This window comes from Tachypleus tridentatus, chromosome 2 (assembly GCF_004210375.1).
Source record: "Tachypleus tridentatus isolate NWPU-2018 chromosome 2, ASM421037v1, whole genome shotgun sequence".
In the NCBI taxonomy this organism is placed as follows: Eukaryota; Metazoa; Arthropoda; class Merostomata; order Xiphosura; family Limulidae; genus Tachypleus; species Tachypleus tridentatus.
Genome location: NC_134826.1, coordinates 121,739,038 through 121,752,260, shown reverse-complemented (window position 1 = coordinate 121,752,260; position 13,223 = coordinate 121,739,038). Strand labels below are relative to the sequence as shown.

At 36.0% G+C, this 13,223-nt stretch overlaps 1 protein-coding gene across 1 annotated transcript in view; it reads right to left on the bottom strand.

Annotated features, from left to right (window-relative positions):
- The window catches only part of LOC143244981 (voltage-dependent calcium channel type A subunit alpha-1-like), a 336,700-nt gene that overhangs the window by 177,033 nt on the left and 146,444 nt on the right, over positions 1-13,223 (bottom strand). The window contains exon 3 of the mRNA XM_076490619.1: positions 128-342. Coding sequence (XP_076346734.1) covers positions 128-342 — 215 coding nt within the window. The remainder of the gene's footprint in view (positions 1-127; positions 343-13,223) is intronic.

Here is a 13,223-nt window from a genome sequence, read left to right as displayed (position 1 = left end):
GGCTGGTAGCATCAATCGAGAGTTTCTAAACGGTATGTATTATGGAATGGGCAGTTCACCAGACACCATGGAGGCTTAGCTTTCCACCAACGAGCCTACACTGCGCTCATAAAAAAAAAAGGATATGGCCACTCAATAATGAACTTCGTGTATCTTCTTACAATGTTATCCTCCTTGAGTATGAATAAAGATGTGGGGGCCTTTCCCCCCGGGTAGTAGTGAGCACCCTTCTGCCGAGGCATTGCTTGCAGTACACTCCCGTGGTGTGTTAACCCTCCATACTCGCTGAACGTGGAAAACCCAGGACCGCCTTCACAAGCTCCTGATGTCAGCGCCCTCAGTCTGTAAGAGAAGAAATGAGACCTATATTATTATTAAGTGCTAATTGATCATATTCATGTACATATATTGTTAATGTTAACATGAAAATATACCTTTCAGATTTGTCGTACATCAATGTACAGAAAAATCAAGTATAACTTGAGAAAGAAGACTATTTGTCATCATGATGAACTATGAGGAAGAGAGTTGCAATGTGCGAGAAAGCGAGAAGAGGAAATAGCGGAAAGGAATACCTACAGTGAACGTGAACTCTATAAAAATGAAGTGAAAATAAGGCATGAAACATTTTATTTCTATTATCTTTAAGATAATAGAAGACAAGATAACTGTCGGGTTTAATATTATTTAAAATATTTTATAAAATCACAGAAAAAGTTAATCATTTAGAATATTATCTGTTTAGCACTGAAGTTAAGTAACTTTTCTGAAGAGCTTATAATAAAATAAAGCGTGATCTGAAAACATCTGTCAACGAAAATATGCATATCTAGACCTTTACTTCTAGGACAGAACTTCAATAGACCATCCAGTGTCTGTGTTCTCTAAGTAAAGTATAGCATATTACTTGTTTATTGTTACTCGTATTAACAGTATTAGTTAAACTGTATGATATATAAAATGTCATTACTTTTTAATTTGTTTACTGTTATTGTATTTTTAAAGTGAAAAATTGTTATACAAATTAGTTTAACATAGGACTAACCTAAATACCCCAAGCTTACCGAACCTCGTAAGATATTACTGAACTTTTGGATAAAAATATTCGCTAACAGAGAAGGAACCTAACTGATAATATACAGGGTGGCCCGTAAGTCCCTACCCATCCATATGTTATTATGTTACATTCAATTACGCATGTATTATAAATTGAAGGCACCTGTTACCACGGCATTTGGAACAATAACCCCTGCTATGTTGAGGAAAATGTCTCTCAGAACATGACGTCGCATAATATTATGCAGCGAGAAAGAGGGACAGCACACAGATACACTGGATATATAAGATATATGGATGGGTAGGAACTTACGGGCCACCCTGTATTGTAATTAATATAAGTATAACGGTAAGAAGAGTGTATTTACTTACGTATTCTGATTGAATAATTGATTTTAGTATCGCTTTAAGTTCTTAGCTTCCTCTGATCGGAAGTTAATTTTATATGGGTAAATTATACATACAAAAAGATCAAAGTGTTTAAAACAATAAAAAATATTTTAGCATATTTTTGTTTGATAACGATAACAGCACTTTTTTACATTTTTAAATATTATAGAATATTTGTTTGTCTCGCAGCTCTTTGATTTACAATTCGAGCGTGAATCAGAGTGCATGTTTTATTCTGAATTTTAACATTAAGCTTATTTGCAGTTTCCGTGAAAGAATTATAATTTTACTTGCCAAAGGCGTTATTTTGAAACCAGCGGAAAGTCTACAGAATGTTTTCTCCACCAAGAACTGGAATTAAAACTACTCAGCGCAGATAGTCCTCGTGTAGCTTTGCGCGAAATTAAAAAAACAAACAAAACTAGTCAAATATTTATAGCAAGGAGGCATCTTCAGAACATTAGTTCATTGTTGTTACTTTCTTTATATTGTTACTGATTAATGACCTTACGGATAAGGCTAATTAAATGTGAGATAATGAAACCAATATAAGTGCTTTTTAAATGTTTATGTGAAGAAAGAAATGCACTGGTTAATTTTACGGAGAACGACAAAAACTGTTATAAGTTAAACGAGAAACATTAATGGAAACAAATTTACAACTAAAGCATTATTTGTTATTATAACGGATATCCATTGATCGAGAAAAAGAAAATCAAATATTTTCTCATTACACGCAAGCCTACTGAAAGACATGGAAGTATTCAGAATTCCATTGTAAAATTTACAAAACCTGGTGATCGGTTTGTTTGTTTTGTTTTGTTTTGTTTTAGAATTTCGCGCAAAGCTACTCGAGGGCTACCTGCGCTAGCCGCCCCTAATTTAACAGTGTAAAACTAGAGGGAAGGCAGCTAGTCATTACCACCCACCGCCAACTCTTGGGCTACTCTTTTACCAACGAATAGTGTGATTGACCGTCACATTATAACGCCCCCACGGTTGAAAAGGCGAACATGTTTGGTGCGACGGGGATGCGAACCCGCGACCCTCAGATTACGAGTCGCACGTCTTAACCCACCTGGCCGTGCCGGGCCTGGAGATAGCTGTTCAGTGTATACGAATGCAAAATGTCTAGTCCATCATGTTGTCAGTGCTCCCATGCTGTTTTATAATTTCTGCCCTTCGTATTGGATACTAGCACATTTTTCATTTTTTGTTTGTTTCTGACCTTCGAAGTGGGAACATTTAACAGATTACACGTAACAACAAAAATCACTCCAACTTATTAAAGAGGCGCATTAAGGTTTGTGGTTAGTTCTGAGTTTCACGCAAAGCTACAAAAAGGCTAATTGTGCTAGTCGATCCTCAATTTAGGAAAGACAGCTAGTCATCATCATCCAGGTAGTCACGGCACTAAACTCGTAACCTGAGTGTCGCGGGTCGAATCACCATCGCACCAAACACCATTTAGACCTATTCTAAATTGATGGCACATTGACTGATTACAGGTACAGCACGTGCTTTCTATTGTTTCATCCCCCCAGGAACATGATCTGCTGTCATTTGAATGTCACGCTAAAAATTATTGGAGAGAGATTTATCTTATATCAAGGCTGTGATCCCAAGAATAGCAAAACCATATGGTGAAACTAGGCCTAGAAGAAAAAAAGAAAGATTAAAGGCACACTTGTAACAACTGCTTGGCCTTAAAATACTAAAAACAAATTATAACGTTTGATAAAGAAAGTTACAACATAAAACAGATTAAATTGTAATTCAAAAATATTAGTGATTAATTAAAGGAGATCTAATAATTAAGTTATGCGACAAAGTTAATACGTGGATAAGAAATGCAAGTTACAATCTTTTAAGTTTTGTTCATTTTACAGACAGAATCTATCATCTATACACACTTGTAACAACAGGCGAATAATTATTAAATGTAAATGGCGTGCCACAGACTCTATAACTAATCATTGTCAAATGTTAGCCCGGCATACCCAGGTGGATAGGGCACTCGAGTTGCAATCTCCCGATCACACTAAAAGCTCGCCCTTTCAGCCGGGGGGAGAGGGTGGGTGGTGATGACTAGCTGCCTTCCCTTTAAGTGTCACACTGCTAAAATAGAGAAGGCTAATGCAGATGGCTCTCATGTAACTTCGCAAGAAAAAAACAAAACAAATAGTTTCCAAACTTTTCCAGTGTTTTTTGGCATTATTAACTTCAAATGCTTTACATCTTGAACATAAATGGGGGGGGGGACACTGCCTCACCTGTAAATATTACTAAAAAAGTTTGCCACTATCTTTAAAAAACATGTATGTAAGTTTATCTTCAAAACCAGCACCCTGTAATATTCAAAACCAAGAACTCTTGTTACTTCTGAACACTGATTACCGTAAGTAATATCGTTTGTTGTTAAACAGAAAACAAGACTATAGAATATCTGAGCTATTCCTTCATGAATACCGAAGTCTGATCGTTACCATTATGTGTCCTCAAACTTACCGATGAACAATTGAGGGAGCGAGTACTGATAACAGAAAAGAAAATCTTAATAACAGGAAATTAACTACGATTCAAATTTAATTGAGACGAATAAGTTTGTAAACATTTAACTTCATTGTAATAATGGTTTTATGATCGTGATAAATTTAATTAATTACAAAAATTAAACTAAAATATTTATCCTAAGATATAAAAAAGTCGTGGCAATTAATTTTATATTTCATTTTTCAAGATATTTAATGAAACTTTATCACGTTCACAAAACATGGTATTTCCAAGATGAAGGGAACTTTGCGTGACACGTGGGCTAATTGGCTAGGCCGAATACCCTTAGGTTGAGACATACATGTCCCTTGTTTAAAATAACTGACCGTAAGAAAGGTAATTAATCAGTGGCAACGGCTTCCTTTATCATTAATCGAAAAGTAGAAGTGTCGACGACATTTATAACACCTCCTCAGCTGAAGAAGCAGAATGTATTTAGCGGTTTAGCGTCATGGGCTGCGGATCGTCAAGTCCAAAGTTTGAGCTATGAGATCATGTCCAGTCATTTCAATGTAAAAAAAAAAAAAAAACCTTTGAGAAAAATAAACGAATTATCAAGTTATAAGTTGTATCTGAAACGCGAACAAAATACCGTTAAAATAAAACAAATTAGTAGAAATCACGAAATAGGTTTTATTTTTCATTTAAAAGTAACTGTATATTGATTAGCAAATAAGTTGTATTTCCCTAAAATTTGTGTTTTCCTGTGTTAGATGAAATAATTATTAAAAATATAGTGTTGGTGCGAAATAAATTAATGATTATCTTGTTGGTTTGTATTTAAGAACAAGTTTACACAATAGGCTATCTGTGCTCTGCCCACCACGATTATCAAACCAGGTTTCTAGCGTTGCAGACATATATTAGCAGTTATAATACCCTGTATCTTCATGTTGCACAAAATGTTGGTTGAAAATACGGTTTTGATAAAAAAAAATAGAACCACCTGGCCATGCCGGGCCTCAGTGGTTATAAGCAACATTTTATATATTTCATATATGTTCATAGTTTCCTAATTATGAATTCATCTGATACCTGAAGGAAACATCAGTTAAATTTATAATTAGAAAACTATGAACATATATGAAATATATAAAATGTTGCTTATAACCACTGAGGCCCGGCATGGCCAGGTGGTTAAGGTACTCGACGCGTAATTCGAGGGTCGCGGGTTCGAATCCCCGTCACACCAAACATGCTCGCCCTTTCAGCTGTGCGGGCGTTATAATGTTACGGTCAATCCCACTACTCGTTGGTAAAAGATTAGCCCTAACAGTTGGCGGTGGGTAGGGATGGCTAGCGCAGATAGCTCTCGTGTAGCTTTGCGCGAAATTCGAAACAAACCAAACTTAACCGCTGTAGGAACTTGGGTAAGATACAATGTGCAGACTTAACCGCTGTAGGAACTTGGGTAAGATACAATGTGCAGAACTCTTTAGAAAATTCACCAATAAAAAACATTAGAAATTGTTCAATAGAACGATGTGTTAAGTTCGTTAATCTCATGGGTCAGCCTCAAGGAGTTTTGGACTTAGCAGTTACTTCTTCTGTATGTCTCTCGTGGCGAGGATCTTTAAGCGGCTATATTGTTAGCCTTGCCTTAAGGCTACCTCTGACTGTATATACTTTTTTACAGAGGACATGGTATACATTCTTCGTTCTTATAATTACAATATTTCTAAACTAAATGATCTAGCCAAATTTATTTTTGTCGAGTCTAGAATCTCACGCTAAGCGAGTATTCTTTCAACTTAAGTAAACGATTAAGGCTATAGCTACCGCTCATAAAGTAGATGATTTTAACTGCTTTAATCCTAACAACCACGGAGTTTATAAGCTTTTAGTTTATTTACTTGTAGACAGTTGTGTACGACTTAAGACATGTTTTTATTTCGAGCTGAGTCAAAATGCTGTGACCATAAAGCCGAGGACCGATCTGCTGTTTACAAAACAAAGAGTGCCTTTGATACAGAAGGAGGAATTAGAGAAACAGTATAAACGCTTGAAAATAGTTAACGTTAAACCATGAATTAACTAGATAGTTACTTTAGTTGTGAAAAGTTTTACACTTATTTCGTTAAAATGGTGGAAAATGAATTTCGTTTCGCCAGTGACGGTGTAGAGTTAACAACTAGGAAAGAAAACTTGTTCATTCTCGTCTTAACATCTATACCTTCATATTATAGTAGAATCCCAATATTGGATTAAAAACTAGTTCTAATTTAAGTTTAAGAACTAAGTAATTTCGAAAGAAAAGGGTATACGAAGATATCTAATTACTACACAAAACCATCTTCCACCATGCCTCCAACAGCACAATGGTATGTCTGTGGACTTAACGTTAACAACCAGATTTCGATACCCTTTATAGGCAGAACACGGATAGTTCATTGTGTAGCTTTGTACTTAATTACAAAACAAACCATCTTCTTCGCCTTAAGCCATATTAAACAAAAAGAAACTCCATTTGTTTTAAATATGTCACCTCTCTAATTTGGCTGCAACCATTTCGTGAAACTGCAATTTTTTTATATTATTTGGTCTGGATTTTCTAACCTGACGAGACAGGATATGTTTTCATCTGGTTCAACTATTGGAAAATTACTTGGTGAAATAACGTGTACTTAATTCTCCTACAAGTAGGAAGACAAACATCATGACTTGGAAAATTTTGTTTATTTGCAGACAGAAAATTTGGAACATGGTTTGTATATCTTTTCTGTATGTTATCAACTCTCTTGATGAAATTTTGTATTTTGTTTTAACATAAGCTACAATACTGGCGTAGAAAAGTATATTGGTTTATAGCCAGAAAACCCGTAAAAATTTAAAGTTTTTTTTTATATTATATCTATCAGTAACTTCAAGTCCTGATGGAATAGTAAATATTTAATTTGCTTTATTTGTAACCATGGTTCAAATAATGGTTTAAAGTATTTCATATGAATGACCTGAAAGAATGACTTCTAAAATATTCTATTTTTCATAGCTTAAGATCCCGAAGGTGCGATTAAGATGGCTTTATTTTTTATGTAGATAGAAGACTTAAAGAAGTATTTTAAAAGTCTTTCTTTATTTGTATGTAACCACAATGGTTGAAGACTGTCTTAAATAGTTCCTTTTTTATGCTGATCAGTTGAAGAAACTGATTAGAAGGTCTTCATTGTTTATTAGTAGAAATTCCAAAAAAATGATTTCAATTTGTTTTTTACCTAACAGTGATCAGAAGGAATTTTAAAAATTTTACATTTGTTTATGGCCAAAAACTAAAAAAATAAATAAAAAATAATAATTATACAATATTGTTTGTTCGTTCGTTTGTTTCAGAATTTCACGCAAAGCTACAGGAGGGATATCTGTGCTATCCGTCCTTAATTTAGTAGTGTAACAGCAGAGGGAAGGCAGCTAGTCATCACCACCCACCGGCAACTTTTGAGATACTTTTTTACTAACGAATAATGAGATTGACCGTAACAGTGTAAGATCCCTCTGAGTAATTTTAACACAAAAAAAAAAAAACAAATTTCAAAGGTAAATGTTAAAGATTTTAGCAGGCTTTCAAAGGAGGTTCAAGGTATACGTTATCTTAAAGGTTTTTCCAAGAAATTCTTTGTGGTGCATTTCTATATTATATAATAATAACGTAGTTTAACACTTTTCAAATAAAGCAAAAACTCTACTTAGATGGAATTTCTTCGAAGTTATTTGCAGAAAGTAACACAGATATTGATTGCAAATGACAAGACAGTGGCACGATACGGAAGGTGTTTCACGATAAATGCACTCTTTACGTGGAGCATGCACAAGCCAAATAGAACTACTACGTTGCCAATACAACCAGTTTGCAGATATAAATCATGAATGTCAATTCCCACTGTTACATAAGCAATACAGTCGTGATAACACTAGATCGAACGAAATTTATAGTTGCGGATAAAAAGTGTTTTATTCTACTGGATAGCAAGACACGTAATCGGGAATAGAAGTGGAAGTGGAAATAATTACGAACCTTTATTTCTTTACTTTTAAAAAAACAACAACAAAAAAATGGGGGGGGGGTCTGTAATTCTGTTTTATAATAAACTTCCCTTAAACAGACTGTCATTTGTATTTGGGTGTAACATCAGTTTAGTTTATGGAAGAAGTTATATTTTAAAGTTGTATAACCATGTGATTATATCATTAGATAAACTACAAAACAAAGTGTACGAAGTAATGTGTAATTTCATAAGTTATGTAAGATATTATGAAGACGGGTACAATAGGTTAATGCTGTTAATACGAGTGTGAAAACTGAGAGTGAAAGCCGTTCGGCACAACAGAAAGGTGACAGATAAAAAATTACAGTAAAAAAAGTCAAAGATGTGCGAGACTTTTCTTCCTATAAGTAATATTTCTTACAACTTTGAGATTTTGGTCTGTTACTTTTATCAGAGACCTTCGATTTTTTAAGAGCATAAACTAGTCAAAGACTGACTATGTAGAACTAAAAAGGAAAACATATCATCATGGGTAAGATTTTCATATTTTCACTCTCCGTCTTACAGCTTAGTCAAGAAAGTTGGGATATGTAATATTAGTTTCTAATTATTTTTAAAAAGACCCTAGCATACATCACAGTTATCTGCTTACAGTTAGCTGTAACCTGTCTACATGGTGGCTCGTAACTTTGTTTGTTTGTTTTGGAATTTCGCACAAAGCTACTCGAGGGCTATCTGTGCTAGCCGTCCCTAATTTAGCAGTGTAAGACTAGAGGGAAGGCAGCTAGTCATCACCACCCACTGCTAACTCTTGGGCTACTCTTTTACCAACGAATAGTGGGATTGACCATAACATTATAACGCCCCCACGGCTGAAAGGGCGAGCATGTTTGGCGCGATGGGGATGCGAACCCGTGACCCTCAGATTACGAGTCGCACGCCTTAACACGCTTGGCCATGCCGGGCCGGCCCGTAAGTCCCTACCCATCCATATATCTTATGTATCCAGTGTATTTATGGGCTGTCACTAGTATTCTTGCGCTCATGTACCCACGTATTTGTCACAATACGCTCTTCAAGTGTAAATGGGCTTACATTGGCCATATTTCTCTGAAAAAAAAAATTATAATACATGCGTAATTGAATATAACATAATACGATATGGATGTGTAGGGACTTACGGGCTACCCTGTACACTAAATGTCAACACGAAGTGCGATTGTGTAATAGTGAAAGATATGGTTGTGTGTTTAGTAGTTTTTTATTATATTTTGAGGTTAATTATGTTGCAAATGTTATAGCAACAAAAATAACCTTTTAGAGTTTATTCGGAATCAAGCACAAAGCAACACAGTGGGCTATTTGTGCTTTGTCACCCACCAGTATCGAAATCTTGCAGCGTGCGTCTGCACGCATGCCGCTGTGCCACTATGAGGCAACTATAGAGACACTTAACGTTATATAACAGTGAAACAATGAATAATTACAATTACATGGCGACTTAATAGCACAAAACATTATCACAGAAAATGTAAAGGAAAGGCGTATAAGGTGCATAATTTACTACTACTTTGTATGGGAATCCTTTGAGTTACGCAGAACATTACACCTCATTGTCATATTATCAATATATTTTAGCGGAATACTATTCTAAATGTTCTGCATTACTTCTCACAAGTTGATCTGATCGTTTTTCGGCTCAACAAGATCACAAACCAATACACTCCCAAGAATGTTCATAATCAGAATTGTGTGCAGGCCAAGATATAGTCGTAAGTATTCAGTTGGTCACTGAACCGTTAATACATCGTCTTACGACTATTACTTTCTACATAAGACCATTGTCTTTCTGGTGAATAAAATTCTGGTTAAATATTCATGTTTCTGAGAGAATAACGTAGTGGATAAGAACCTGCCTGCACCTGTCGGCTTTCATGGTACCACCAGTTTTACATAGATCATCGATAACGTTAGTTGAGATGCAGTTCCAAACAGTTAGTCATCCTCTACCATGCTTCTGTATAGGTGTTATATAACAGTATGTAACAAAATTTTTACTTTTTCTTCTTCCTGGGCAGAAGGTGTTATTTACCAGTTGCTTATGCCAAAAGTAAATGGAAAATACCTATTTTTCTCTTCAAACTTTGCTTTTGTAACCTGGGTAATGAAATTTTCAAATTTACCCATTTTTCAGAACATTCCAAGTAGGTTCAGTGCTGAGTAGCTGATAGAAAATTTTCTCGAACATACAAGAATTTTAAAGAACATTCTAGAATGTGAGATTTGTTAGATGAAAGTGTGCAAGTCGCAAGCGAGAGGAAGCGTCACCGACATGTTTCAAGCTTCTTCACTTGTCAAGATGGGCTCTGCTTCTGCCACAATGTATCCGGTCTGTGCGAGGCAATTGTAATTGCCTGTAATCCGAATGAGTGGTGCCTCTTCATTGATAGCTCATCCAGAAGCCTCAAAGCTGTGCTGCTCCATAACGGTAATAAGTATCCGTCTCTTCAGCTGGCTCATTCGGTGCACCTCAAAGAGGAATACAACAGCATCAAGACCTTGCTAGAAGCCTTGAAGTATGATGAGTATGGCTGGGAGGTTATCGGAGACTTCTAAATGGTGGCATTCCTAACGGGTCTCCAATAAGGCTTTACCAAGTTTTCCTGTTATCTTTGGTTTTGGGACAGCAGGGACACTGCAGTGCGCTACAACAGGAAGCACTGGCCACAACGGACCGAGTTATCTGTGGAGAGGCACAATGTCAAGTGTGAGCCACTAGTGGACCTCCAGAAGGTGTTATTCCCACCTTTGGACATAAAATTGGGTCTTATGAAACTATTTGTTACAGGTCTTGATAAGGTGTCTGCAGCCTTCAAGTACCTTCGAGACAAGGCTGTGCCAAGGCTGGTGTCTTCGTTGGACCACAAGTAAAGAATATCCTGGAGTGCACAGAATTCCCCAAGAAGCCCAGTAAAAAGGGGAGAAAAGCTTGGGGTAGCTTTGTTGCAGTGGTTCGGGACTTCTTGGGCAATCACAAGGCCGAAAATTATGTGGAAATGGTTGAGGCTCTGTGAAGAACTACGGCAAAATGGGTTGCAGGATGTTCCTGAAAGTCCATATCTTTGACGCTCATCTTGATAAATTCAAGGAGAATATGGGAGCATACTCAGAGGAGCAAGGCTAACGTTTCCACCAAGATATACTGAACTTTGAACGCCGCTATCAAGCAGCGTATATTGAAAACATGATGGGAGACTATATTTGGGGGCTGATACGTGAAAGTGATTTACATTACAATCGCAAATCTCGAAAATCTACTCACTTCTAAACATTTTGTTCATTTTAGTATAAATACATGTAAATCTTGATTCATATGTTGTTTTATTCAGACCTTATGTAAATGAAAATGTGCAAATTTACCCGTTTTTACATAGAAAATAGGTTAATTTCTAAATTTCACTACCCAGGTCACAAAAGCAAAGTTCGAAGGGAATAATGTCCATTTTTGTACTCTTACAACATAAGCAATTAAGAAATAACGCATACTATCCAGGAACAAAATTTGTGTTACGTAGTGTGAGAACTATGATAACATGTTCCACTATTTTCAAAAGATAAAATCGTTGTTTCGATTCCTTCCTTCTTAGCAGAGATTTTCGAGTATGTAACTTCCGCCGATACTACTACATGCTAATGTGTACCTTATTGTTCTAAGTAGTATTTATATCTGTGTAGCAAAGTCGTTGGTATTTTCTGTAGTCGAACATTGTCTATATTATAATTAACAGTCCCAATTTCATTTCCTCCATTTAAAATACTGCACACACGTTCTTAAAAATAGTTTTGCAGCAATTTCTCGGATGGAGTTTTCTTGAAGAGCAGAACTTTGATTTCTGCATGATTCTAATGAGATATTTCAGTCCTGGCCATAATGACTACAATACATTACTACTACTGGGCATAGTAAAATTTTCTGTACTTTATAGGCTTTATATTTGTGTGGCACTTTATGATGAATTGGATGACACCCAATTATAAAACAAATACCATCACGATATTATATTTTAGTGCAGTTTATTTTCGCGCGATAAAAAGATGGCGTAGAGTCTTGATTTAAACGTAAGATTAACTACGCTAATGCAAGCTTTAATACGAAAAAAAACAAACAAGTACGTTAAATTTATACGAATCCTCTTGTGAGTTGGTGGAAAGTTTACGAACTCGTAAAGCTAAAAGCCGGGGTTTAGATTATCTGCGATGGACAGAGTAGAGGTAGAAACAGCCACTGCATAGCTTTTCATTAAGAAAACAACAATTTTCATCAAACTTGAAATTTAGCGTCGCAACAACCGTTGTGGTGCTACGTATGGTAATTCTAATAAATGTTTGTTTGTTTTTGAATTTCGCGCAAAGCTACTCGAGAACAATCTGTGCTAGCCGTCCCTAATTTAGCAGTGTAAAACTAGAGGGAAGGCAGCTAATCATCACCACCCACCGCCAACTCTTGGGCTACTCTTTTACCAACGAATAGTGGGATTGATCGTACATTATAACGCCCCACCGCTGAAAGGGCAAGCATGTTTGGTGCGATCGGGATTCGAACCCGCGAACCTAGGATTACGAGTCGAATGCCTTAACACGCTTGGCCATGCGGGCCAAATTCCTAATAAATATAAACATTTGAAATGTCTTCATCATTTATATTAGAATACATTCAGAGTAGTGGACGTTGCAGCTTTTTGAAAGTTTGCCTGATTCAAGGTAATTGTTGACAAATTCAAGTATTATCTTCGTAGTAAAGTATAAGTACAATGTTATATTTTATTCTAGTGTGGCCGAGCTACGGGTTATCATGTCGGGCTGAGTACTGCAACGTCTGGGACTCCAGACATGACACTACTCTATGGGAATGTTATAAATACTGACAGTCAATTCCATTCTTCAATTTAAAGAGCAAAACAAATATCTTGTGGCGTAGCTGTTGCTAGCTGGTTGTCTTTACTGTGGTCTGTAATTCAAAATTATATATACTACACTCTTTCTTTTAAGGTCTTTAACCTATATCACACAAATTAATAAGTGAACTGAAAATCACAGCTAAAAAATTCGTTAAAATCACTAACCATATGAGGCAAATAACAGAAAGCATAGTAAGAGAGATAAAATCGCTTATTTCCCCAGATCATGTTTGTTGTACAAGAACTGATACTTATCCAAACATAACCAGATCCAATCAGTTACTTA